The sequence below is a fragment of the Papio anubis genome, chromosome 18, assembly GCF_008728515.1.
Source record: "Papio anubis isolate 15944 chromosome 18, Panubis1.0, whole genome shotgun sequence".
Classification (NCBI taxonomy): domain Eukaryota; kingdom Metazoa; phylum Chordata; class Mammalia; order Primates; family Cercopithecidae; genus Papio; species Papio anubis.
In genome coordinates, this window is record NC_044993.1 from 45,534,428 (window position 1) to 45,561,684 (window position 27,257).

Below are 27,257 nucleotides of genomic sequence, written 5' to 3' on the forward strand. Positions count from 1 at the left end.
GTGTGTGTGTGTGTCCAGGATGTGCCTGAAGTGTTGATAGGTCTTCTCAGATAGAGCCCTCCACACTGTGTACTGGCCACCTGCTTTGGGAGGGCACAGAAATGTATATCCCTTGCTACCTAGAATGCAGCTGTGTGTGTGTGGCATGCATGTGCGTGCATGTGTGTGTGTTAGGGGCTCTCTACATGGTGTGTTTTTTATTTTTGTTTTATTTTTGTTTTTTTTTGAGACGGAGTCTTGCTCTGTCGCCCAGGCTGGAGTGCAGTGGCGCGATCTCAGCTCACTGCAACCTGCGCCTCCCTTACTCAAGCGATTCTCATGCCTCAGCCTCCCAAGTAGCTGGGATTACAGGGACCTGCCATCACGCCCGGTTAATTTTTGCATTTCAGTAGAGATGAGGTTTTGACATGTTGGCCAGGCTGATCTCGAACTCCTGACCTCAGGTGATCCTCCCGCCTTGGCCTCCCTCAGTGCTGGCATTACAGGCCTAAGCCACCACGCCTGGCCTGCATGATGTGTTTCTGCCCTGCGTTAATACACACACGGACATGTATACACATGTGCGTATACACACACTTCTAAGGATGTGGCCCCATCTGGGTTTGTCTCTCCAGTTGTCCTTGCCCCGCCCCTCTCCCCAGAGGCGCTGCCTAGTGCCCGTGTGGCCACACACATGGCTACATCATTGTGCAGCCAGAGCTTCCTGCCTGCCTGGCCTCAGGGCTCTGCACGCTCACACCCAGATCCTCATCTTCCTCCGTGTCTCCGCCCAGCATAGCCCTGAGCCCCTGGAAGCTGGTACCCCTCAGTGTGCTCACACATGGCAAGGCTGAGGTGGCCCCAGGCAGGGGCCACACCAGGCACAAACCATGCATGCTGGCATGGGTGCAGGGACCACACGAATGCCTCCTGGAAGGAAAGGGCTACTTGTAGGAATGTTACTGATGAGGCAAAATGCCAAGGACTTCCCTGCACAGATCGAAGATCAGGACACGACCCCTTCCTCACACAACCGCCTTGGACCTGGGAGAGGACTGTGTGTCCCCCACTGCCCCATCGGATGCTCTGGGCTCTGCCTCAGGGAACTCGGGTTTGGGGAACTGTTTATTTCAGACGTACTGGAGTGGCCAGTGTGGCAGTGGCCACTCAGGGTGGGCTGGGTCCCAAGACCCATCCCTGACACTTCTCCTGCTGAGCCCTCAGGCTGCTCCCCACACCAGGGTGCGACTGAGGGGTACGCAGGCCTGGGTTTCTGGTGCGAGGAAGGGGCTAGCACCTCCCCTGTTGTGTTGCCAGCACAGGCACAGTTTGTGGGTTTGGTGGCAGGTAGGTGGTGCGTGGGAGAAAGGACAGTGTTAGAGGCCCCCGCTCTGTGGCCCAGGAGCATGAAAGGTGAACACACAAGTATACAAATGTGCCGTGCCCTGGCATGGGGCTTATGTGTGCACAGGCGAGGGACTCTGTGTGTGTGTGTGGACCCCGGGGTCCCAGGTCATGTGAAGCGTACTTGTGTGTACATTTGTGTGTGTGTACATTGTGTGTGTGTGTACATTGTGTGTGTGTGTGGCCATATAGATGTGACCTCCCAGAACACAGTACCCCTCCGCCTCTACTCCAGCTCAGACAGCCGAGCTCTCCCCTGTCCTGTGTGCGTGTCAGTATGGCCATGTGCGTAACCCCGGGTGGGCTGTCCTGACCTGGGGGCCTGCCTGTCCCTTCCCAGAACCACCCTCTGCAGGACAGGAAGTCTGCCCCAAGTCTGGCCACAGCCTTCCTGTTCCCATCTCGGGCTGCCTGGGAGATGCCAGAGCAGACCCCAGACCCCAGTCCCCTCTTCTGCCTGGCTGGACAGGACCCCCATTCAGCCCAGGTGTTTCTGGAAGTCCCACGGCCTTGGGGCCACAGGAGAAGGGTTGCAGCATGGCTGGGGCACCGCTTCCACCGCCTGGAGTGGCATCGGGCCCACAGCTGCCCCTCTCTGGGCCTCAGGTGGACCAGGGGATCTCCAAGGGTCTGCTGTGCCCTGACTTTCTACGCGTCCCCCGCATCCTATGATGTGTCTGCTTGTCGGCTGCTGTCTGTGTGCGTCCTGGTGTGTTGTCTGGGGGCTGGTGTCTTTTGCATGTTCTCGGACAAATGTGTGCCGCCTGCCCAGGCGCCTACAACCATCGAGCCCACGTGTGCCCCACGTGTGCCCTGCGGGTGGTCCCGGGCCTGGCCAGGGCTCAGTACTCCTCCTCCCCCTCCTCCCTGTTCCCGTCCCTCATGAAGCACACTGCGTGTCCATCCCATGTGCCCGTGGGTCGCACGCTCTTGCCACGCCCTGAGCGTGTACACATGACGTGTTCTATGCATTCACCCTGCCCCCCAGCCCGCCCCGCAGAGGACAAGATGGGTGGCCCCCGGCTCCCGTTCCCCTAACCGCCCCTGCCCGCTGTGCAGCCGTGTGCGTTGGCGTGTGTTCTGTGTCGCTGGCGTGTCACGTGATGTAGCTGTGTTTGCTGACATGAGCCCCTGCCCCCTTCTCTGTTTCTCCGTTGGTTTCTAGAGCTCTCTCCCTCCCCTCCCCAGAGGGGACAGGACTCCTGGGGCCTGGCTGGGGCCCAGAGCCAGGCCGCCCTCTCCTGTTAGCCCTCAGAGTCCCATTTCTCTCTATTGGTGACCAACTTGCAAATGGATAAAACACAGGAAAATCCTGCCCCCGCCCCCCCTTCCGCCCTGCATGTCCTGTCCCCAGAGCCCCCTACCCCACCCCGGGCCAGGTCGGGCCCTGTGGGACGGGAGAAATAGCAACCAATCCAACAGCGGGCGTGCTGTGTGCTCACTTCCTTCTGTCCCCACGTGGGATGGGCGCCGTGGGGAGGCGGACACGGGGTGCGGGGGGCGGGAGGGAGAGCTGGACAGACAGATGGACACAGTCGTGGATGAGGCTTTTAATCTGGGCGCAGCCAGGTACAGCATCTGGGACATCCCCAGGCCTGGGGCTGGCGATGTGCAGGGAAGGAACTTGGGTAGAGAGGTGGGAAGTGAAAGCGCAGGGAGGCCGCAGCCCTCCAGAGGGGAATTCTAAGACAGACGGTTGAAGGTGAGGCCTTTGAAAAACAATGGGAACATCACCTCCCAAAGAGGGACTGAGGTGGCTGGAGGAACCAGAGCCGCCTCTGCACTCTGCACTGAGACCTGAAGGTCATGCGTGGATGTCAGGAGAGCAGCGTGAGCCTGTGGAGCCTCTGCTCGCTTCCTGCTCAGAAAGCCAGAAGAGAGCCCGGGCAGGTCGCCAGGGCACCGACCCTCACCAAGCGGCCATCAGGACCCGGGTGAGAGGACAGAGGAAGGACACTCTGTCCCCAAACCCTGCCCTTGTATCCTGACAGCCCTAGGACTTCGAGGCATCAGGACAAAACACAGACTCAAGGCTCCTGGATTGATGATGTGGAGGGCTTAGGCCGGGCACGGTGGCTCACACCTGTAGTTCCAGCACTTTGGGAGGCCCAGGTGGAAAGATCACTTGAGCCTAGGAGTTCAAGACCAGCCTGGACAATATAGTGAGACCCTGTCTCTACCAAAAAAAAAAAAAGCCAGGTGTGGTGGTGTGCACCTGTGGTCCCAGCTATTCAGGAGGCTGAGGCAGGAGGATCACTTGAACCCAGGAGGTTGAGGGTGCAGTGAGTTATGATCACGCCACTGCACTCCAGTCTGGGTGGCAGAGCAAGACCCTGTCTAAAAAAAAAAAAAAAAAATGTGGAGGGCCCTAGGACAGCCATTCTGGCCCCAGAGCCCTACCTCCTGCTCTGGAATGCAGCCGTCCCTTCCTGTCCAGGGTGTAAGGGCTCAGGACCTGGGTGGATGTGCCATGATGGGCCTCCAGGCCCCAGCCCCACCGTCACTGGGCTGAACTCCCAGCGGCCTGTACCCAGAGAATGGTGCGGGTCCGGCTATCCTCCCACGAGAACAGGGGCTCATAGCCAAAATGGCGCTGAGCCTTGTCGGTGCTGACAGTGAAGGTGGTGTTGGCCACGGCCAGCGTGTAGGGGTTCAGCAGGGGCGCGTAGAGCACCAGCGGCCGCAGCAGCCACTGCAGCAGGGCATTGAGGGCAGCGAGGAACACCAGCAGCCAGTAGGGCAGCAGTGGGCGGGCACCCACCAGCTGCAGTCCACAGGGGCCCAGGAATTCCATGTTGAAGTCCTCGTAGCTCTTGTAGGGCGATCCGTCGTAGCAGAAGTACACCTGGCCGCCCATCAGGGCTGCCCGCCGCTCCAGCTCCCGGGCTGCCAGCACATGCATCCAGGCCACATTGCCTGCCGGTGGCAGAAGAGAGGCTGACACACCCCTGAGCGCCCTTGTGACACCACATCGAGACTGCTCTCCTGGGCCACCCCCTCTTTGGGTCCAGGTAGTTGCCACCCACATCCCCACAGCAGCCTGGGAAAGGCTGCCGTTTCCCTCGCCCTGGTAGTCACTTGCTCTCCTGGGCCCGCCTGCATCTGCAAAGAACCTGGGGAGAGGATGGAGAAGCCAGGACTTGTGGGGTGGGCCCTGAGGGGCTTGGGGACTGCAGGATGGAGCGGCAGGTGACATTATTCCCTCTGTAGATGCTATTCCCTTTTTAGTTTTAGAGATAGGGTCTTTCTCTGTCGCCCAGGCTGGAGTCCAGTTGGTGTGGTCATAGCTCACTGCAGCCTCCAACTCCTGGGCTCAGGCCGTCCTCCTGCCTCAGCCTCCCAAAGTGCTGGGATTATAGGTGTGAGCCACTGAACCCAGCCCTTTTATTTTTTTTTTTTTTTTTTAAATTTTTTTTTTTTTTTTTTTTTTTTGAGACGGAGTCTCGCTCTGTCACCCAGGCTGGAGTGCAGTGGCCGGATCTCAGCTCACTGCAAGCTCCGCCTCCCGGGTTTACGCCATTCTCCTGCCTCAGCCTCCCGAGTAGCTGGGACTACAGGCGCCCGCCACCTCGCCCGGCTAAGTTTTTGTATTTTTAGTAGAGACGGGGTTTCACCGTGTTAGCCAGGATGGTCTCGATCTCCTGACCTCGTGATCCGCCCGTCTCGGCCTCCCAAAGTGCTGGGATTATAGGTGTGAGCCACTGCGCCCGGCCGAACCCAGCCCTTTTAGTGCTGTGTAGACACTGTCCCTCTCCTCTCCTCTCCTGGGGAATGGCTGCTCCCGCAGCTGCAATCTTTGTAGCCTATGATACACTTTTTAATATCCCAACTTGCATGGATCCTGTATTCTCTGCAGACTGTGTAGACACATAATCACAGGCTTTCCCCACATAATCACAGTCTACCTTGGCCCATGTATAGACCACATTTTTCTAGTCAGAGTCCACACTTCTCTCCCAGGGTCATATGGGTCCCGCCCCCTTCTAGAGCAAGTCCTTCTGTCATATTCTCAGCCTCCCCCTGCCTAGCCCCGTCCTCACCCACATAGACCCGGCCATGCTCCACAGAGGCCGGGATGGCCCGGAAGAGCCAACCTCCCAGGCGCAGGCCCTGGCGGTAGAAGTCCCTCATGATCTGGTGGCCTTCACCGTAGATGCCCGTGGGACGAAGGGCACACGTCACCAGGGGCAGCCCCCCATGGACCTGGTGGCAAAGGCAGGCACTGCTGAGACCTGAGACCTGACAGCTCGCTCTCAGCCCCAGCTTCCTTGGGCTGGCGGGGTAAGGGGGTATACAGGGCAGGAGCCCCATCTCTGTGCCTCCTATTTCTGGGCTCACCTCCCTCCCATTGGCCTCTAGGACCAGCCGCTCAGCCAGGGCCTTGCTGCAAGGATAGGGGTGCCTGTGCACTGCTTCATATAGGGTGTCTTCGTTGCCCCTGGCAGGAGGAGAAGGAAGACTCAATGCTGAGGGAAATGGGCTCTTAGAGGACAGGAGGGCCTGCCACTCACCTGTAGAAGGGGTGACCTTTGGTGTTAGGCCCCACAACTTCCATGCTGCTGGTGTAGACCAGGAACCGTGTTCCAGTCTGCACACAAGCCTCGATCACGTTCCGGGTGCCTGGCAGAGGAGGGGGTGTATCCAGGCTGCAGCTTCCTCCCTCTCTGCATCTTCCTCCTCCCCATCCCAGGTCCAGGAAAAACCACAACAGGTCAGGGGAGGCGGGGGCAGGGCTGTCAATAGGACAGCTTGTCCCAGGGGAGTCACAGGAGGTGAAGGCCAAAGACAGAGTGGGGAACAAACAAGCAAGATGGCCAGGAGTATCCAGGGCTCCTCACCCTGCACGTTGACCTCATGGATGGTCTCAGGACTGGCCCTGCCAAACACGTCTACCAGCCCAGCCGTGTGGATGACCACATGGGCTCCGGCCACAGCTGCTGCCACCTCATGGGCCTCGGTCACGTCCCCCTGGATGGCAGTCACCCTCACAGGCCCTGGCCGGGGTTAGAGGACACAGGCCATGTCACAGCTGGGGCCAGAGGCCAGAAACTGGGTTCATCTTCCACTCTGGAGTCACGTTCCCAATGTGACTCACTCGTCCCATCCATGTGGACAGAAACCAGCATCATCTGTTCCACTGCAGGGGTGGGGATCCCAGCTTTGGAAGGGATGGGGAAGCGTCCACACCCTCTCCGCCACAAGCTCCCCCAACACGAACCTGTCTTCAGCTCCTCCAGCCAGGGACCCAGGTGTCGGTCAAAGACCCGCAGCTCCCCGAGTCGGGGCTCCCGCTGCAGCAGCATTCGCACCACGTGTTCTCCCAGGAAGCCGCAGCCCCCTGTGACCAGGTACACCAGCTTCTGAGCCTGTGCAGAGTCGGCCATGCCCGGCTGGGGAAAAGACCTTGGCTCACCCAGGGACTGGCTGCCACCTGCCGCAACCACCTGTTACTGCTGGAGGTGCCCTGGAGCACTGAAGAGGCTGGCGTTTGGGGGGAGGGCAGAGCTGATCCTGGGAGCTGCAGCAACCAGGCCACCAGCCATCTGCCCCTGCTGATGGCTGAGTTATGGAGAGAGGGACGGGCTTGGGGTACAGGAAGGGGTCAGGGTTTGGGGAGAGAGGTCTGAGGGCAGTAAAAGGGTGGGGAGGCCGGGAGTTGAGGGAGGTGGAGGGAAGGTTATAGGAAGGCGGGAAGGGCCGGATGAAGGGAAAGGCCACCTGGGTGGGCACTGGCAGCGCCTCTGCCTACCTGCAGCCGCTGCCCCAGGGTGCCCAGACTGGCCTGGAGGGGCCCTCTTCTTTCGTCCAGGGCTGGCCAGCCCACACACCGTCCCCTTCCGCTGGCTCCTCCTTCTCCCTCCTGCCCCATTCCAGGAACAGAGACCCGCCCAGCCACAACCCCCACCACTCTTGCCCTAAGGCGCCCCCTGGCGGCCACTCTGTGCTCCACGGGCATCCAGGTCCAGCGGAGAACTTGGGGTGATGAAGCTGGAACTTGCTGAGTGGGCTAAGGGGTCCGGGGCTCTGGGTGGAGCCAGCGGGTGACCTCATCCCACAGTGTGACCTCAGGCCTTCTCTCCCGCTGGGCTTCCCAGGAGGCCAGAGGCCCAGCTGCAGCTGTGGTTCTGGGAAGGGGAGGCCTGACCTTGGCACCGCCCTGGCGGGCACTGGTGGGGGATTCCTGGTGTGGGTGCGGCTGCGGCTGCCACAGCCTGTCTAGGGGTCCAAAGCAGTCTCGGGGCCTCCACAGGTCTGGGTTGTTGCCTGAAGGCCCCTTTACCAGCCCCACACTTCTGGTACTCACTTTTCCCTCTCTTCATCTTGCCCAATCCTCTGTGCCCTCCACCCCCAACCCCTCGCTCCTGCCCAAATACACCAACCAAGCACTTTTGTACAATAAAGTTTAATCACAATTATAAAAATGTGGCGTCAGGTTTGCGCTATTAACATATGTACAGTCCAGCCCAGCAGAAGGGGCCCACCCCGCCATCCTGGCCTGGCTGAGCCGGGGCGTGACACCAGGGTGGGAGGGTGACCCTCAGGGTCTGGCAGGAACAGATGAGGCAGGGTTCCAGGCACGGAGTCCCCAGGACTGGGGGTGCAGAGCCCCCCAAGGGGGAGAACATGGCCACTGCCCCAGAGACCCCTAAACTGGGGAGGGGTACACGCAGGGCATAAGGGGAAGTCCCCATTAACACAAAGCGAGAGGACTGTGCAGCCCCTAGGACAGAATCTGTACAGGCCGGCACCCCAGGTTTCCACAGGAAACAGCTGCTGGCTGCTACAAAACATTTACAGCTTCTTCTCCGCAAAGAAAAACAATCAGGGGGTGGTGGGCAGGGGCGACAGGAGAGGCAGAAGCTGCCTCCAGGGACTGAGGCTCCCTCGCTGGGCTTGGGGCGCCCCAACCCCACGCTTGGAGATGGGGGCATGTGGGCCCTGCTGAGCCCACTAAGGCTGGGGGGTGCTGGGAGCTCAGGGCACCAGGGGGAATAAATAGGGGTGTGGGCACCCGTCCTGCCCCACCTCAGTTTAGGGAGCCCCGGCAGCTCTCCGTGCCGCACAGACACGGGATCTTGTTGTCTTCCAGTGGGAACTTGTAGTCGTAGGTGATCTCCTCGTCCACGCCGATAGGCTGCTTGGAGTAGATCACAATCTTCTTCTGGGACTCGATGGTGATGACCTTGGCGTAGCAGTTGGGCTGCGGAGGGAAGGGCATGTGAGCCGTGGCCACCCCCACCGACCCCCGAACTCCTGCCCCGGCCAGCCCCTGACGCACCGTGCAGCAGTGGTTGATGAACCTGGCCAGGTTGCCACACTTGGTGGCATCGATGATGGTGTCATGGTCCACCCGGAACAGGTAGCTGCTGCCAATGCCCTCCTGCACATAGCGCTTCTCCCGCATGTCGGCCACCATCTGTCAGGGTGAGATGCGATGGTCAGGGAAGAGCCCCCCACTTCCTGCCCCCGAGCACACCTGCCAGCCAGCACCCCAGGTCCATGCCCACCAGGCCTGGAGCTGCAGCTCTGCCTCTGGCTCCCGCTAACGCGGCACTGACTCTCTCGACTCTGCTTCCAGGAGCCCTCCCTCTTTGGGGCAGCATACTAAGCCTCTGGTGGCCATTCTAAGTCACCCGCAGGGGACTCCAGGGAAATCTGCATCGGGAAGGAGACCCACTGGCTCCTTCGAGCATCTGCCTGATCACAGTGGGGTCCCCGGACTGCTGGGGCAAGTCTGGGGCTGGGGCAAGTCTGGGGCTGGGGCAGCTCCTGAAATGACAGTGGCCATGTCACCAATGGCACCCTGCTCATCTCTCCTCCCTGGACCTCTCTCCAAAACAGGCACCTGTTGGCTGCCACCGACCAATGCAAATAGCAGGCCGCCCGCCCCGCACCCCTGTGAGGAGCAACCCTTACTTCCCAGAAGACAGTGAGGAGCCTCTGCGTGCCCTCCTCGGGTGACCTCACTCCCTTCCAGAGCCTCAGCCGCCAGCTGTGTGGTGGGGACTCCTCCCAAACTTCCATTTCCAGCCAAAAGCCACCTCAGTGGAGCTGCTGGGCGTCATCCCCTAGATGTCCCTGGGGCACTGCAACCCCACATGTCCAGACTGGAGCTCATCTTGACCACATATCTGTTCTTCCTCCTCACTCCCAGCTCACTGGCCATCCCACCATACTCCCAGCGGCTAAGAGCAGCACCGAGGGCCTCCTATCCCCCTCACCCTCTCACTGCTGAGCTCAGTCAACCACCTTGCACCTTCTCTGTCACCTCTGCTGCCACTGCTTGGGTCGGGCCACCCTTGCCTTTGCCTGGACACTGGTGTCAGCCTAGACAGGGAGCTCACTAGCCACGGGGCCCTCTCCTGCGGAAGGCTCCGGGACTTTCCTCCTCTCTCGCCACAGGCCTGAGTGGATTCACAGGCTCCCAAGCCCGTGCGGTCTGGGCTCCCTGTCCCCTCCAGCCTCCAGCTGCATGTCGCTGCCACTGGCCCTGGTTTCTTTTTTTTCCTTGAGACAGAGTTTTGCTCTGTCACCCAGGCTGGAGTACAATGGCGCGCTCTTGGCTCACTGCAACCTCTGTCTCCCACGTCCAAGTGATTCTCCTGCCTCAGGCTCCCTAGTAGCTGGGATTACAGGCGCCCACCACCACGCCCGGCTAATTTTTGTATTTTTAGTAGAGATGGGGTTTTAGCATGTTGGCCAGGCTGGTCTCAATCTCCTGACCTCAGGTGATACGCCTCCCTCGGCCTCCCAAAGTGTTGGGATTACAGGCATGAGCCATCGAGCCCGGCCATGGCCCTGGTTTCTAATGAGCCAAGCTGACCTCCATACTCTCACAAGACAATCCTGCCTCCAGGCCCGTGCACGTGGTGTCCCGCAACCAAGCATACACACAATGCCACTCGCCTGGGCCTGCGAGCTCCTTTCGGCTTTGCTCAAGCACCATGGTCTCCAGGAGGTCTTAGGCCCCCCAGGTGTGTGTTCCCATGGCCCAACTCCCCAGATCTTGTGAATACCAAATGCCATCCTTTTGGCTTTTGTTTTTTCTAGAGACACGGCCTCGCCCTGTTGCCCAGGCTGGAGTGCAGTGGTGCAGTCTTGGCTCACGGCAGCCTCCACCTTGTGGTCTCAAGTGATCCTCACACCTCAGCTTCCTGGGTAGCTGGGACCACAAGCATGCACCGCCACGCCCGGCTAGCTTTTGTATTTTTTGCAGAAATGGGGTCTGGCAGTATTGCTCAGGCTGGAACACCATCCTTTTGTGTGGATACTTGTTCAGTGCCTGTCCTCCTGCTTCCCAGGCCCTTTGAAAGGCAGCAGCGCGGGCCGGGCGCGGTGGCTCAAGCCTGTAATCCCAGCACTTTGGGAGGCCGAGACGGGCGGATCACGAGGTCAGGAGATTGAGACCATCCTGGCTAACACGGTGAAACCCCGTCTCTACTAAAAAATACAAAAAACTAGCCGGGTGAGGTGGCGGGCGCCTGTAGTCCCAGCTACTCGGGAGGCTGAGGCAGGAGAATGGCGTAAACCCGGGAGGCGGAGCTTGCAGTGAGCTGAGATCCGGCCACTGCACTCCAACCCGGGCGACAGAGCGAGACTCCGTCTCAAAAAAAAAAAAACAAACAAAAAAAAAGGGAGCAGCGCTTGGACGGACACGATGGCTCACACCTGTAATCCCAGCACTTTGAAAGGCCGAGGCAGGCAGATCACAAGGTCAGGAGATCAAGACCATCCTGGCCAACATGGTGAAACCCCGTTTCTACTAAAAATACAAAAATTAGCTGCACATGGTACACGCCTGTAGTCCCAGCTACTCAGGACGCTGAGGCAGGAGAATTGCTTGAACCCAGGAGGCAGAGGTTGCAATGAGACAAAATTGCGCCCTGGCACGCCAGCCTGGCAACAGAGAAAGACTATGTCTCCAAAAAAAAAAAAAAAAGCAGGGAGCAGTGCCATCAGCTGTGCCTCCTGCTGGACGACTGACACCTGCTGCTGACCACACTGGAGGGAGGCTGGTCTCACTGGCTAGGTACCGGGGCTAGGGGGTGTGCGAGGCTTTAACCAGGACAAATGGCATGTGTGTGAGCCTCCATGCCGTCTTGTTGCATCAGAAGCCGGGGCGGGGCTGGGAGTGCAATCTCACCTGACGGATGTTCTGACCCACGTATTCGATGACCATCTCGTCAGCAGCAATGGGTTCCATGGCAAACAGACCCCACTCGTGGATCCGGCTCCGGCCAAATCGGAGCTTCTTCTTCCGGAACTGGGGGGCAGAAGGGAGACTCAACTGCCAGACGCCTGCCACACCCCAGACCCTCGCTCTTCCCAGACTTCCTGGGCAGAGAGCATTCTGGCCGCTTACCCCCCAACTCCACCTGAGGGAGCCACAGGAGCCTGTTGGGTGGTCCCCTGGCCTCTGTCCCTTCCTGCCCCACTCTACCCCACCCAGGCCCTCCCGCAGCCCGGTCTCACCTTGAGCTGGTTGAGTTTCAGCAGGTCACTGTCCATGATGGCGGAGGTACCAATGGCGCTCAGCAGCCGCCGTTGCTCGGACCGGCGCTCGGATAGCACGCGGTTCGTCCCCTGTGAGATGCAGGGCAGGGAGGAGGTGAGCAGGGCAGAGAGGTGAGTGGTGGGAGGAGCACGCGGCGGCGGGGTCGGGCCCACCTGAGTGTCCACGCCCTCCAGCTGCCGGGCCGAGACTGGGCACACATCCAGGTACTTGTCCTTCTCCTTCTTGCTGATGGGGTAGTAGCCTTCGCTACGGGCCGAGCCTGTCTGGTGCTCCCGGGGCCCATCCTGGGGCCGCCGCTTGCGTTTTGGGGTGGTCAGGTTGGTGAGTGCGGGGTGTTAAGGAAGAGAACGGCTCCTCTCCGGCCACCCGCGTCCCAGCCAAAGGAGAGGGCGGGGCCCACACCGCTGAACATACTCAGGTGAGGGAGAGGGGAGGAAGCCCCAGCCCCATGGTTCCTGCCAGAAATGCTTTGGAAGGCAGAAGAGGCACCAGGCGGAGAGAAAAAGATGGCTTGGAGCCAGAGGGGAGGCAGAGTTGGGGACAGATGCAGGTGCCAGGAGGGGTCGGAGCAGGACCCAAGCCCATGTGTCCCGGGGAAGGCCGCCGGCCCCAGCGCCCACGCTCAGGATATTTGTGTGATGAACCCAGTGGGTGTCGTTGAGCCAGTCGGCCCCGCTCGTCTGCTGCAGCAGCCGCTCATACGTGAGCCGCAGGTAACTCATGTCCTCTGAGTCCAGGCCCGAGTTCCAAATGTCGTACAGGATGGTCATCTGTTCAAACTCACTGCGCGGCTCGTAGGCGCGGGGCGGCCGTGGCGGGGGTGGGGGCGGTGGGCGGCGGCGCCGGGCGTGGGAGCGGAGGCTGCGCCTCCGGAGGGCGCCCTCCCCATCACTGCTGCTGCTGCTGTCAGAGGACTCCTCCTCCTCCTCCTCCCCCTCTTCCTCCTCCTCCTCCTCCTCCTCTTCGCCCTCCTCCCGCTGCTGCTGCAGTTGCTGCGGCTTGGGCTCCTCCGCCTCAGCCACCACCACCTCGGGGGCCTCCAGGACCTCATCCGCTGGGGAACTGAAGAGGGCGGCGGGTGCAGGCACTGGCTCTGGGGGCCGCGGGGCCAGCGTCGGTGCTGTGGGCTTGACGGCCAGGGCGTAGTTGTGCTCCAGGAGAATGTGGCTGAGCAGGGGCCCGGGGCGCTCAGCCTCCTCCGATGTTTCTGTGGCCTCCGAGTCGTCAACAGCAGGCAGGGAAGGCAGCCCCCGCCGGGCAGGGGTCAGGGCCAGGTCAGCCAGGACCGCCAGGTCTACCTCTGTCCCTGGCTCAGCCTCCTCTTCCTCTGTGGCGCGGCCTCGGCCTCCAGCCCGGCTCCGGCTTCCTCGGGACACCTCCTCCGGCCAACTCTTGACCAAAGATGCATGGTCCAGAGGCAGGTTGCGGATGGTCCGCTCCACGCCCCGGGGGGCCTTGCGGGAGGCTGGTCCGGGAGACTTGGCCTGCGGCGGTGTGGCTGTAGGGGGCTCTGGGGCTGGCACCACCTCAATGGCAGAGAAGGAGACAGTTTTCCGGCGTTTCTTGGGTGGGGGCAGGAGGGGGATGGGAGAAGAGGGACGCTCATCGGGGCATGGGGTGGGGGCCGGGGGCCCAGCAGGTGGTTCTGGGGGAGGGGGGGGCACACTGGGGGGCAGCTCCTCCGTGGGGCCTGGGAAGGAAGCACAGAGGAAGGAAAGGAGGTCAGGGCGACCCAGGCTCAGCCGCCCTGGCCGCCCATGACCACAGGCCGTGTGCTCTCCCCCGCTTCCACCCAGGAACCTCGGGGGGACACAGACGCTCTGGCCTCAGCCCCACATCCCAACAAGATGAACTCCCTTGATGAGAGGAGGTTTCCCACCTGTTCGTTCCCACTGTGACACGTGTGGGGTACACACACACCTTCCATGTCCTCCCGGAGCCACAGTCCAACGGGGGACACCACCAAAACATAAGCTGTAGTCACGCTGAGAAAGGCGGCACCACTTGCCCTGGACTCTGCTTTCCTACCCAGACTGGCAGGACAGCCCTGTGCCCAGGCCCCAGCCATGTCCCATGCCAAGGACCCAGTCAGCCACATTTCAGCTAAAACATCCATTACCTCCACCATAAACAATATTCTCAGTTTAGCGAGGTGAACATGATACAACCGAAAAAGCAGCATCTCTGTATTAAAATATTTCATGAAACTTGCCTTCCTCCCCATCCCCTACAGAACTGGAACATGCCCCGGGGGGAGGGGCAGGAGACAGCCCTGCCAGAGAAGTGGGGCTGGAGCGGAGATCCCAGGATGCGGGTGGCTGGGGAGGGAACACATTGGCTCCAAGCTGGGGGTGCTGCCTCCCCAAAGCACCCCCGGGACAGGGAGTGCATCCTCCCTTGGCCACCATCCCTGGGAAAGCCTGCATGAGGCTCTCAGAGCCAGCCCGATGGATTTTGTGCCTAACACCAATCACACCTCTTACGTAGAGTCATTCATGTAATCCTCACAACAGCTCAAAGAGGCTCCTATCTTTTTCTTTTTTCCCGAGATGGAGTCTCGCCCTGTTGCCAGGTGGGAGTGCAGTGGCATGATCTCGGCTCACTGCAACCTCCGCCTCCCAGGTTCAAGCGATCCTCCCGCCTCAGCCTCCCGAGTAGCTGGACTACAGGCATGTGCCACCACACCCAGCTAACTTTTGTATTTTCAGTAGAGTTTTATCATGTTGGCCAGGATGGTCTCGATCTCTTGACCTCCTGCTCTGCCCGCCTTGGCCTCCCAAAGTGCTGGGATTACAGGCGTGAGCCACCGCGCCCAGCAGAGGGTCCTATCTTACAGACAGGGAAACTGAGGCACAGAGATGCGGTCACAGTTACCAGATGACAGAACAAGCTCTGCTCCCAGGCCATGTGGGTTGAGCTCATGCTCTGAACTGCAGCCCAGGGACTCAATGGCTTCACAACTGGCTTCCCCACTCAGCGCCAACAGGGCCCAGTACCAGGCCCAGCCCTAGAAGGCAGCGATTCACCTGAGTCCACCGCACTCCCAACCCTGGCACCCTGAGCCAGGCCCTAGGCTGTACCTTAGGCTCTGGACACCCGCTGGGGTCTCAGCCTGTGGCAGCAACCCACTCCAGGAAGCTAGCAAGGACCCAGATTCGCCCAGGTCTCCTCTCACCTTCCTCCCCACCACGCTGGGGCAGCGCCCCCAACGGACCACCTGCATGTCCTCGGGAAGCCTTGCTTGAAGGAGAACACACTCCTCCACCAGCACAGCTGCTGCACACACACTTCCCTCTGCGACTGTCCCAAAGGAAACCTGCCCATCCCTTTCATTTAGGAGACAACTTTTGGGGGCACCTGCCCAGTCAATATTACTCCCACCACCTTCCTCTGAGAACTGCTCTACTGCCACGCTCAGGTCCATGGGGCGAGTCCCCAGAAGCCAGTTGCTACTGCATAACCTGCCCCTACCCAGGGCCATCACTAAGACGGTGGTGACTGAAACTGGTTCTGGTTATTAGAAACTCAGTGAACTGGCTGGGTGAGGGGGCTCACGTCTGTAATCCCAGCACTTTGGAAGGCCAAGGTGGGTGGATCACGAGGTCAAGAGATCGAGATCATCCTGACCAACATGGTGAAATCCTGTCTCCACTAAAAATACAAAAATTAGCTGGACGTGGTGGCGTGTGCCTTAGTCCCAGCTACTCAGGAGGCTGAGGCAGGAGAATCACTTGAACCTGGGAGGCTGAGAATTCAGTGAGTCGAGATGGCGCCACTGCACTCCAGCCTGGCGACAGAGCAAGACTCTGTCTCCAAAAAAAAAAAAAAAAAAAAAAAAGAAATTCAGTGAGTCTTCACTAAGGACCCCTCGCTCGGAGCCATGGCTCCTCTGTCCTTGGTAACACAGGTGCTCTCTCATTATCCAGACACCAAGGGGCTGCCTGCATCTTCCTCTCCTCTCCCACCTCTGCCACCTCCCCAGGGGACTTCACGATCACGCCTGTTTACCTGGATTCTCGCATCTCCAGTGATCCCCTTCAATCACCCTCAGCTCCCCTCAAGCAGCCACACATCTGGCCTTGTCAACCCCCAGAATGGCTCCCCCTTGAAGATTCCCCATCCTCTCCAACATTCCCCACTGTCCATTCAGTCCGCCCCACTGCACCTTCAACTTCCCATCCCTCAGTTTCCCTCTAGCACATCACCCTCTTCTTAAGTTAACTTCCTCCTCCACCCTGCCCAGACCGCAGGGCCGGTACTTTGCCCTCTCCTGTCCCGGCACAGCCCCAGGTCCTCATCCTTCCACTCCCTCTACCCTGTGAAGCCAGCCAGCAGCCTCCTCTCCCCTCATCCCCAGGCCCCAGCTCTGGCAGGGCCTTCCAGCATGGGGAGGCCCAGGCAAGAGGCTCGCTCTGTCTCCAGGCTACAGTGCCGCCGCACAATCACTGTTTACTGCAGCCTCCTCAACCTCCTAGGCTCAAGCAATCCTCCTGACTCAGCCTTCCCAGGAGCTGGGACCACAGGCTCATGCCACTAGGCCCAGCTTCTTTTTTGTTGTTGTTGTTAGCCAGACTGGTCTCGAACTTCTGGGCTCAAGAGATTCTCCTGCCTCGGTCTCCCAAAGTGCTAGGATTACACGTGTGAGCCACCACGTCCGGACTGGAGCAACTTTCATCCTCATTTCTCCACTTTCCAAGGTTCTTACTCCACCCTTCCGCTCACACTCCTACAGTACAGGGTTAAAAGAGGCCTCAGGCACAACACCCCCATCTTCCTGCCTCCCCACTGAAGGATATACCTGCATCAGATCTGGAGGCTACTCCTCCACCTCCCCAAGAAGGCCATGCCAGCAAGCATTCCTCTCTCCCGGCGCATCTACCTGGCCCTGCTTCCCTTCAGTGGAACACGCCCAAGCCTCACCTACTTGGAAAAGCTAACCCCTCCCTCAACCCTGCCCTCTCTTCTTGCTCTCTCTCCAACTCTGGCTGGGTAACGTTGAGCTTATTCCTGCACCTCACTAAGCCTTGAAGCCCTCATCTATAAAATGGGAATCATAGGGAGGTTGTGGGGCAAGCGCAGTGGCTCACACCTGTAATCCCAGTACTTTGGGAGGCCAAGGTGGGCTGGTAACTTGAGGTCAGGAGTTCGAGACCAGCCTGGGCAACATGGTGAGACCTGTCTCAACTAAAAATACAAAAATTAGCCAGATGTGGCAGCGTGCACCTGTAATCCCGCTGCTTGGGAAGCTGAGGCAGGAGAATTGCATGAAACCGGGAAGCAGAGGTTGCAGTGAGCCGAGGTTGCACCACTGCACTCCTGCCTGGGTAACACAATGAGGCTCCGTCTCAGAAAAAAAAAAAAAAAAAAAAGGGGAGGTTGTGGGGATTCAATGAATTGTCAACATGCTATGCCCAGAGCCTGGCACACATGGGTACTTGACACATGGGAGCTGATGTCACAACCCCCAACTCTTTTTTTTTTTTTTGAGACAAAGTCTTGCTGTCGCCCAGGCTGGAGTGCAGTAGTACAATCTCAGCTCACTGCAGCCTCCACCTCCCAGGTTCAGGTGATTCTCCTGCCTCAGGCTCCTGAGCAGCTGGGATTACAGGTGCCTGCCAACCACGCATGGCTAATTTTTTTTTTTTTTTTTTTGGAGACAGTCTCACTCTGTCACCAGGCTGGAGTACAGTGGCACGATCGCGGCTCACTGCAACCTCCGCTTCCCAGGTTCAAGCGATCTCCTGCCTCAGTCTCCCGAGTAGCTGGGATTACAGGTGTGTGCCACTACGCCCAGCTAGTTTTTGTATTTTTAGTAGAGATGGGGTTTCACCATGTTGGTATTGGCCAGAATGGTCTTGATCTCTTGACCTCGTGATCAGCCTGCCTCAGCCTCCCAAAGTGCTGGGATTACAGGCATGAGCCACCCAATTTTTGTATTTTTAGTTGTGACGAGGTTTCACCATGTTGGCTAGACTAGTCTCGAACTCCTGACCTAAAGTGATCTGCCCACCTCAGCCTCCCAAAGTGCTAGGATTACAGGTGTGAGCCACTGCCCCCGGCCCCAACTCTCCTTTTTATCTCAGCAAGAGTGGTCCACCCTTCCAGAAAACTCCCCTCCCCTCATTCCTTAACACCCTATACCTTGGCTTCAGTCTGAACCACTCAAATGAAACTGATAAGGTCACCAATGACCTCGTAACTGTCAAATCCAACAGATACTGCCTATCTCAGCCTTGCTGGTGGTCTGGTGATACAAGGCCACTCCCTCCTTCGCAGAACCTCTCCACTACCTGCTTCCCTTCTCGCCTCTGGTCACCCCTCTCAGCCTCCTCGGGCCCTGCTTGCCTACTGCTCTCACAGGATGGGAAGGCTCTGCCTTTTATCTCCCTCCACTCGCCTACCTGGGTCTACAAGTGAATTCACTGCTGTACTTCCAAGACCTAAGCACCAATCTCATATCCGACCTACCATTCTTTCCAGACCCCAGAACCATGGATCCAACGGCCACTGTTTCTACCAGGAAGCCCCCAGGGGCATCTCAAACGCTACCCCAACTACACTCATCAGTTTTCTTCCTAATCCTGATTTTCTTCCCGAGTTTCTTTTCTGAGGGAAGTTTAACCAAGTCATCCTACCTCCTAAATTTCCCTCCAATCCTCACCCCCATTTCTACTCCACTCTTCTGCCACATTAGAACCCCTCGGCTTTGGTTCATGTCATTGAAGCTCACTAGAATCCTTTCAAACCTCCTCATGTCACCCACCTCCTTCCTCTCCTCTTCTAAATCTCTCCTCCTCCTGCTAAAACGGGCTTTCTGAAATGCAGATATGGTGAGCCCCTCTCCTTCCTGCTCTGATGAGAATGGAAGAGGATTAAGAGCCATGCCTTCTGACCTGCCGGTGACCCCACAGGCCCTTCTGCTACCCGGTGGGCCCAGGAGAGGTTGGAGAGTCATCTGAGGTGTAATGAGAGCCTCAACTCCCCTCTCACGGAGTCTGGAACTTAGTAGAGTGCATCAGTGTGAGGAGGTCTTCCTGTGGGCGCTGCCTATCTCAGACCATGGATTCTCAACAATGTGCAACTGGGAGTCCCGGGGAGGCCACATACATCTTCACAGCACATCTTGTTTTTGAGATGGGAGTCTCACTCTGTCACTCAGGCTGGAATGCAGTGGCATGATCTCCGTTCACTGCAACCTCCACCTCCCGGGTTCAAGCAATTCTCGTGCCTCCACCTCCCAAGTAGCTGGGACTACAGGCACACACCACCAAACCTGGCTAATTTTTGTATTTTTTGGTAGAGACGTGGTTTCACCACGTTGACCAGGCTGGTCTCGAACTCCTGACCTCAAGTGATGTGCCCGCCTCGGCCTCCTAAAGTTCATAGCACATCTTGAACACGGACTTATTTGATCCATCCTTGTCCAATCTACCTAAGTCCAAGCTACCACCATAATTCGCCTTGCATTCTACAATAGCCACTTAAGAGGCGCCCTACTTCCACTGTGGCCCCTTTCCAAGCTTTCTCTCTGCACTACATTTTTTTGAAACACACATATGACCATGTCATTACTCTGATGGGTTTCTACTTCAAAATAAAGGCCAAATTCCTGACAATGGCTGGCCCATACGTCTGCTGGGCCCAACCCTCACTCACCTCTCCAGTTTCAGCCACCCCACCACCCCCTTGTGCTCAACCCTCTGGAGGATCGGCTTTCTTCCCCAGGTCTTTGAACCCGCTGCTTCCCCTGCCGGAGGGCCTTGGCACATGCTAAGCCAGCTGTTCTGCCTGCTTTGCCCAGACTTCAGCTCAGCAGTACCTCAGCAGGAAGCCCTCCTCCTTCTGCAGGTGTGCTCAGGCTGGCTGCCCTGCGCTTCTTCCTGGTGCTTCTCATGGTTTGTAACCACAGGTTTTCCTAGGTATTCTTTTTCTTTTTTTGAGACAGGGTCTCGCTCTGCCACCCAGGCTGGAGTGCAGTGGTGTGTGATCTTGGCTCACTACAACCTCTGCCTCCTGGGCTCAAGCGATCCTCCCACCTCAGCCTCCCAAGCAGCTGGGATCACAGGCATGTGCCACCATGCCTGGCTAATTTTTGTAGAGACAGGGTTTCACCATGTTGCCCAGGCTGGTCTTTTCTTTCTCTTTTTTGAGACAGAGTCTCGCTCTGCTGCCCAGGCTGGAGTGCAGTGGAGCGATCTCAGCTCACTGCAAGCTCCGCCTCCCAGTTTCACGCCATTCTCCTGCCTCAGCCTCCCAAGTAGCTGGGACTACAGGCGCCCACCATCACACCCGGCTAATTTTTTTGTATTTTTAAATAGAGACAGGGTTTCACCACGTTAGCCAGGATGGTCTCGATCTCCTGACCTCGTGATCCGCCTGTCTCGGCCTCCCAAAGTGCTGAGATTACAGGCGTGAGCCACCATGCCCAGCCTCCTATGTATTTCTTACTCAATGAAGATGTCTTTCCCTATAGACTGTAAGCTTGATGAGTGAGAATGCTGCCTGCAAGGCTCAACATCCCATCCCCTGCACCTACTGTTTGGCTGCAATGAGCACTCAATAAATACCTATTGCTTGAAAGAGTGGTTCCCGCAGCAGGCTAAGCTATGCGAATGTGCTAGAGTATAACAACAAATCCACAAAGGAAAGCAGCTAGAACCAAGTTCTGTGTTAATGTTCATACTTGTTTTCTACCTATTTGCCCATTTAATCACCTGCACTTAATCACTACTCACTGAAGAACAGGCTTAAGAAAAATTAGGAGGAAGAACTTACTCAATTGGGCACTTTCTCCTTAATTTACTTGAGAGGAGACCAACCCATTTTACTTTAGTAGCCAGCTTAGCCTGGGGTTCTGTAAACCACCATGACAGTGCAGTTTGAGTGTGTCAGACAATCAATGTCTCCAAAAGGGAATGACAAGAGATGGTGACATTTTCTTTGTATGTTTTTCTAATAAAGTCACACTATTAGAAGTACACAATAAATGCAGGCACCAGTTTTCTCTCTCTCACACACACACACACACACACACACACACACACACACACAGAGATACAAGCGACACCCCTGTGGCACCTACCTGCAGGCCTTGCTGGAGATGTCTCCTGTTCAGGTACGGGTGTGACTGGGGAGCCTGCAACTCTCTCTGGCGCTGGCACCTCCACAGGTGCTGGTGTGGGCACTGGGACTTCCCTGGGGGGCGGGGAGGCTGAGGAAAGGGCTGCTGGCCGCTCCTCTTCCTCTTCATCTTCAGAGGAGGACTCAGAGGATGAAGAGGACGAGGAGGACGAGGACGATGAGGAGGAGGAGGATGAGGAGCTGGAAGAGCTGCTGCTCTCGGAGTCCGATGTGCTGTCATTTTCGCCATCTGAGTCAGCATACAGAGAACATTTGGAGGACGAATCGCTTTCCTCGTCCTCGCCTGGAAATCCAGAAGGGGCAGTCAGGAGAGGTGGGCAGACCTCACTTGGTCAGCCGTGGGCTCCTCACTCACTCCCTGCTGTGGATGCTGGGCTCTGGGCTAGGGACGGGGAAGTCCAACAGACCAAGGAGCTGCATAAGCAAACCATTTTCACTGTGAGATAAACATCAGCACGCGGGGAGGATGGCAGAGGAAGCCCCAGACTCTGTCTAAAGAGGCCCAACAGGGAAGGTATCCCGGGGGACAAGGTGAACTCAAGGACAAGGAGTCCACCACGCAGACATGGGGACTACACAGGGATGTCCGAGGTAAGAGGAAGTGGAGGCTTGGAGACTGGCAGGCAGGCTGCTCTGGCACTCGAACCTTCCCAAAGTGGGTCTCGGGACTCAGTCTGGACGAAGGACTGGGTGAAAAAGGATTTTGGGCTGAAAAGCTTAAAAAACACAACAGGTTCTATACTCTGAGACTGCTCATGTATGGAAAGGGCTCAAAGAAACTGAAGAATTTCACAGTTTTTGAGGAACAGAATTGGGTAAGTTAGACTAGAAGGTGGTGGTGGCAGCTGGGAAGGGGACTGGAGGAGGGCGAGATGGAGCTGAACACAGCAGGGCCAGGAGATAAAAACGGCCCACAGTGTTGGGCTGGGGGGACACCCTGCGGGGAACAGGTTGTCAGGAAGGACCTTATGGAAGGAAGTCACAGGGTCAGGGGTGCATTTTAGGAAAGAGATTCTATAAGCAGTTTGGAAAATCAACTGGAATAGAGGGAGAAGGACAGAAACAGGGACAGGGAAATCAGTCAAGACTGCTGCAAGAGGCTGGGTGCAGTGGCTCACACCTGAAAGCCCAGCACTTTGGGAGGCTGAAGTGGGTGGATCACTTGAGGTCAGGAGTTCGAGACCAGCCTGGCCAACATGATAAAACCCCATCTCTACTAAAAATACAAAAATCAGCCAGGTGTGGTGGCTCACGCCTGTAATCCCAGCACTTTGGGAGGCTGAGGTGGGTGGATCGCCTGAGGTCAGGAGTTCAAGACCAGCCTGGCCAACATAGTGAAACCCTGTCTCTACTAAAAATACAAAAAACTAGCTGGGTGTGGTGGCAGAGGTGCCTGTAATCCCAGCTACTAGGGGGGCTGAGGCAGGAGAAACACTTGAACTCAGGAGGCGGAGGTTACAGTGAGCCGAGACTGCGCCGTTGCACTCCAGCCTGGGCAACAAGAGTGAGACTCTCATTAAAAAAAAAAAAAAAAAAAAAAATTCTTCCAGGCTGTCCTTTTGGACAGCTATGTCTCAGCAGAAGAGGGAGCAGGAGGGAGCATTTTGAGCATTGAGCTTATTGCTGTCAAGCAGCCAAGGGTTCCTAAGAATGTGGCCCAAACAGATGCCCTCGCAGAGGGCAAAGGTGACCCACAACCCCAAGGAAGGTCATGTGGGCTCAGAAAAGGGCTAGCCAGGCAGCCGAACTCCTCCTCCGAGCCCAAAGTCAATTCCGCTGTCTGTGCTCACCATCCGACACCCCTGTCTCCTTCTTTGTGGTATCCACCGCTTCCTCTCGATCTTCATCTTCCTCATCTTCCTCGTCATCCTCCTCATCCTTAAGAAAAAGGACAAATGGGGACTAACAACAGGAAAGGGACAACTGGTCCTCCACCAGGCACAGCTGCCTGGGCTCCAACCACAGAGATGCTGGCTATGGGGAAGCAGGCTTCAGCTGGGAGCCAGCGCCCAGGCCCTCACCTTCTCCGAGGAGGACTCCTGGGACGCCTCCTCCCCTTCACTATCCAGAGCAAAGGATTTGCGGTGCTTGCCCTGGGTCTTGCCTCGTTCTTCGTCCCGCTTCGGGGGCTTGGTCCCCGGACGTCCGGGCTCTCCAGCCTCCTTCTCTCGCTCAGGGTCTAGGCCAGCAGAGTGGTAATTGGGGAAATTTACCATCAACCACAAGATACTTGCCCTGCGCAACGGCTTTACATACACTATTACCAATCTTCCTGATGGTCTTCATTTTACAGATGAGAATTTGGAAGCTCACCAGAGAAACGCAAACACCTCACAGTTACCTCATGTTTCATAGTTTGGTTTTTGTTTTTGAGCCGGGGTCTTGCTCTGTCACTCAGGCTGGGGTGCAGTGGCGTGATCACAGATCACTGCAGCCTCAACCTGCTGGGCTCAAGCGATCCTCCTGCCTCAGCCTCCTGAGTAACTGGCACTATAAAGGGCCATGCTATCACACCCAGCTAATTTTTAAAACTTTCTGTAGAGACAGGGTCTACCTATGTTGCTCAGGCTGGTATTGGACTCCTGAGTTCAAGCAATCCTGCTGCCTCAGTCTCCTGAAGTGCTGGGATTACAGGCGTGAGCCATCGTGCCTGGCCTTTATATATATACACATACATATATATACACACACACGCATATATACACACACATATGTACACACACACATATATACACACACATATATACACACACACATATACACACACACGGCTGTTGTGTATTTTTAGTAGAGACAGGGTTGTGCCATGTTGGCCAGGCTGGTCTTGAACTCCTGACTTCAGGTATATATACATCTGTGTATATGTATATGTATTTTTCTTTTTCTTGAGATGGAGTCTCACTTTGTCGCCTGGCTGGAGTGCAGTGGTGCAATCTTGGCTCACTGCAACCTCTACCACCCGGGTTCAAGCAATTCTCCTGCCTCAGCCTCCCGAGTAGCTGGGACTATAGGCGCCCACCACCACACCTGGCTAATTTTTGTATTTTTAGTAGAGACGGGGTTTCACCACGTTGGCCAGGATGGTCTTGATCTCTTGACCTCGTGATTCGCCCACCTCAGCCTCCCAAAATGCTGAGATTACAGGTGAGCGCCACCGTGCCTGGCCTTCATATATATACACACAAACATATATGCACATATATACGTATATATACATATCTATATACATCTACACATATATACACATAAATATATAAATACATATATACGTACATATGCATATAAAAATACATATATAATAATACATATATATATATATTTTTTTAAGACACAGTCTCATGCTATCACACAGGCTGAAGTGCCGTGGCACGATCTTGGCTCACTGTAACCTCCTGGGTTCAAGTGATTCTCGTGCCTCAGCCTCCCAAGTAGGTGGGATCACAGGTGAACACCACCATGCCTGGCTGTTTTGTAATTTTAGTAGCAACAGGGTTGTGCCATGTTGGCCAGGCTGGTCTTGAACTCCTGACTTCAGGTGATCCTCCTGCCTCAGCCTCCGAAGTGCTGGGATTATAGGCAAGAGCCACTGTGCCCAGCCCACACAGTTTTAAATATGTCCTGCCCATTTGATCTTGTATCATTTTCTGGTCGGGTGGAAGCGGGAGCTGATTTGTTATGCCTAGCCCAAGAAAAGAGTACGAGGGCCAGTGGGTCTCCAGGGAAGCAGATCTGACTCAGTGGGGAAGTTTCCAGGCCATGGTAGCTATCAAGCAAGGGCTGAAACTTGAGCACACTGGGAGGAAGGTGGTAGGAGGGCATGAGCATCAGGTGGGAAACTTGGGGAGATGCCTCGTTTAACTTGGAATTCCGTGATTCCAGACACTGAATTTCATGGGTGGAAAAACCCAAAATACAGAAAATGTAAATCAGCAGACCAGAGGAAGACCTGCAACTACAATCCAGGAATAACCCTACCTGGTGTATCCCATACCTCTCAGAACTGCTGCATTTCAACCCTGCACCTCCACCTGCTCTGCCCTCAGAACGACCCAACCCCTTCATCCCCGACCCTTGCTCTCCCATCAGAACCCACACAGACCAACCCTTCTCTTTATGCCTGACCCTGCTCACCGTCTTCATCTTCCTCAGCAGGAGTGGAGGGACGAGGCCTCTTTTCCTCACTGGCCTCGGAAATTTCCGATGGCTCTTTCCGCTTTACCTGGGGAACAGGGAGAAGATGCGGCTCGTTTAGAACTCAAATACTCAGGCAGAGCACGCTGGCTCACTCCCGTAATCCCAGCACTTTTGAGAGGCCAAGGCAGGTGGATCACCCGAGGTTAGGAGTTCAAGACCAGCGTGGCCAACATAGTGAAACGTCACCTCTACTAAAAATACAAAAATTAGCCGGGCATGGTGGCGGGCGCCTGTAACCCCAGCTACTCAGGAGGCTGAGGCAGGAGAATCGCTTGAACCCGGGAGGCAGAGGTTGCAGTGAGCTCCACCGCACTCTAGCCTGGGCAACAGAGCAAGACTCTGTCTCAAAAAAAAAAAAAAAAAAAAAAAAAGAGCTCAAACGCTCATAGTTCCTGACCACCCCTATCCCAAGGAAGGGGGCACCCCTCTCCCTTTCCCCACCCTACCCCACAAAACGACAGTTCTGCGTACCTTGAATGAAGGCAGCCGCAGGGCCCCTCGCAGCCCTGACCCAAAGGCGAAGGCCTCGATGCCCGTAGTGCCCCCGCTCTTGGCCCAGTCCACGAGGGACAGCAGGCCAGGCTCCTTCAGCTTTGTCTTCTCTTTATCCTCCTCCTTGGCTTGCTGCTTGGCCGCATTCTGGAATGGCTGCAGGCAGCAGTGGGGCTGAGCCCCAGCGCCCAGAACCCAGGCATTCCCTCCTGCCTGAGACCTACTCCCGGACCCCAGGAATACAGAACGCATCTACTTGCTGCTCCATATCTTGGTCACACCTGTCCCAGCCCCCACATGGCATTTTCTCAAAAGTCTGCTCATTTTGCCCACCAGCCTTAAGAAATAGCCACCATTCCCACTTCACAAATGGCAAAAAGGAAGACCAAAGTTTGAAGAGACCTAAGGGCCTTGTCCACCACAAGCAACCAAGCAATGGAACCAAGACAAAGGTCTGCTGCCTCCCAGGCCCATCTGTGCCTGCTTCTCTGTGCCCCCAACTCCCCTGCCCAGTCAGGGCAGCCCTGAGGGCCTGCGGCCTCTCTCCACTCGCCTCTGTTACCTGTCTCCTCTGAGCTGTGCAGCCTGGAGGAGTCAGAGGCTCACTTCCTCCTGCAGAGCCCAGGGCTCCCTGGTCCCAGGTGCTGGCCTCACCTTGGCCTTCTCCTCCTTGCTCTCCCACCACTGGTCAAAGGCTCCGAAGGCCACGTTCTCCACCATCTTGCGGTTGAGGTCTCGCTGCATGATGCTCTTCATCTCCTGGACCAACATGGCGAGCACACGGCCCACGGTGCCTGCCGTCGGGAGGGTCTTGCCCTCTGCCAGCTCTCCTTCTTCCCTGGGTGGCAGCCGGGCCTCCTCTCCCGAGACTGAGGAGGAGGGCAGGGGCTCGGCTGCCATGGGCATGGGCAGGTGATAGGCCTCCCGCGAGTATGCCCCTCTGCCCTCCTGCCCCTGTGCATATAGAGCATAGGGCAAGCCATAGGCTGCCTCCTGGGGGGGTGGGAATGGGAGGAAGGCCTCCCCAAAGGTCCCACCGGGGGGACCAGCTGAGGCGGCAATCAATCCCTTGCCCTGCCGCAGCTGATGGAGTCGAGTTAACATCTGGGTCTGCATCTGGAAGGACATAGGCATCCCTCCCCACTGAGCCCCAAGTCGGTCCATGAGCTCCAGGGAGTTCACAAAGTCATAGATGTGCGGGGGTGGTGGAGGAGGTGGGGGGTACTCAGGGGGCGGCGGCCCATCAGGTCTGGGTGGGAGGAGGTAGGCAGGCTGGTGGGGAGGATAACCAAGGGGAAGGGACGCCAGGTAGGGAGGAGGAGGAGGCGGGGGAGGGGGAGGCGGCGGAGGCTGCTGAGGGGGCGTCGGGGCCGGAGGGGGTGAGCCACCCCGGTCGTCATCGGAGATCTCCATGTCGTCTCCAGAAGAGCATGGAGAAGCCTGCGGGGGCAGAGGAGGGTCACAGAAGGCTTCTGTTGTCCCAAACCTTACTTTCTCATCTAGTTCCCTTCCCTCTCCCCTAGGCCCAACC

The 27,257-nt window shown here is 57.2% G+C and overlaps 2 protein-coding genes across 7 annotated transcripts in view; both read right to left on the reverse strand.

Annotated features, from left to right (window-relative positions):
* Window positions 1–2,918: 2,918 nt before the first annotated feature.
* HSD3B7 (hydroxy-delta-5-steroid dehydrogenase, 3 beta- and steroid delta-isomerase 7) lies at window positions 2,919–7,339 on the reverse strand. Of its 3 annotated transcripts, none has more exons than XM_003916780.5 (7): window positions 7,133–7,339; window positions 6,602–6,773; window positions 6,222–6,377; window positions 5,895–6,003; window positions 5,722–5,821; window positions 5,424–5,586; window positions 2,919–4,299 (listed from the first exon to the last, which is right to left on the reverse strand). In XM_003916780.5, exons 1-7 carry the CDS (start codon window positions 7,337–7,339, stop codon window positions 3,884–3,886), a joined length of 1,323 nt encoding a protein of 440 aa, XP_003916829.2. In that variant the 3' UTR covers window positions 2,919–3,883. The 3 variants fall into 3 exon arrangements, with proteins under 3 accessions (XP_003916829.2, XP_021787578.1, XP_017808786.1); XM_021931886.2 differs by having other exon boundaries at window positions 6,602–6,864; window positions 7,133–7,322; XM_017953297.3 differs by having other exon boundaries at window positions 6,602–6,942; window positions 7,133–7,322.
* A 431-nt stretch (window positions 7,340–7,770) lies between these two features.
* The window catches only part of SETD1A (SET domain containing 1A, histone lysine methyltransferase), a 28,896-nt gene continuing 9,409 nt past the window's right edge, over window positions 7,771–27,257 (reverse strand). For 3 of the 4 annotated variants that reach the window (XM_009196293.4, XM_031658300.1, XM_009196294.4), the window contains 12 exons: window positions 26,381–27,166; window positions 25,706–25,882; window positions 25,172–25,259; window positions 23,062–23,219; window positions 22,831–22,918; window positions 20,982–21,323; window positions 12,531–13,589; window positions 12,052–12,224; window positions 11,857–11,967; window positions 11,528–11,647; window positions 8,663–8,800; window positions 7,771–8,584 (listed from right to left, as the gene is read on the reverse strand). In XM_009196293.4, coding sequence (XP_009194557.2) covers window positions 8,411–8,584; window positions 8,663–8,800; window positions 11,528–11,647; window positions 11,857–11,967; window positions 12,052–12,224; window positions 12,531–13,589; window positions 20,982–21,323; window positions 22,831–22,918; window positions 23,062–23,219; window positions 25,172–25,259; window positions 25,706–25,882; window positions 26,381–27,166 — 3,414 coding nt within the window. In that variant the 3' untranslated portion in view covers window positions 7,771–8,410. The remainder of the gene's footprint in view (window positions 8,585–8,662; window positions 8,801–11,527; window positions 11,648–11,856; window positions 11,968–12,051; window positions 12,225–12,530; window positions 13,590–20,981; window positions 21,324–22,830; window positions 22,919–23,061; window positions 23,220–25,171; window positions 25,260–25,705; window positions 25,883–26,380; window positions 27,167–27,257) is intronic. The other variant, XM_009196296.4, reaches the window with a different exon arrangement.

Excerpts from the sequence above, each read along its gene's own strand:
- HSD3B7 (XM_003916780.5), bottom strand. The coding sequence starts at position 7,339 with ATGCCCGTGGAGCACAGAGTGGCCGCCAGGGGGCGCCTTAGGGCAAGA. Across the intron at positions 6,004-6,221 it reads CCATGAGGTCAACGTGCAGG|GCACCCGGAACGTGATCGAG; the intron begins GTGAGGAGCCCT and ends CTCCTCTGCCAG. Across the intron at positions 5,587-5,721 it reads TAGAGGCCAATGGGAGGGAG|GTCCATGGGGGGCTGCCCCT; the intron begins GTGAGCCCAGAA and ends CTTTGCCACCAG.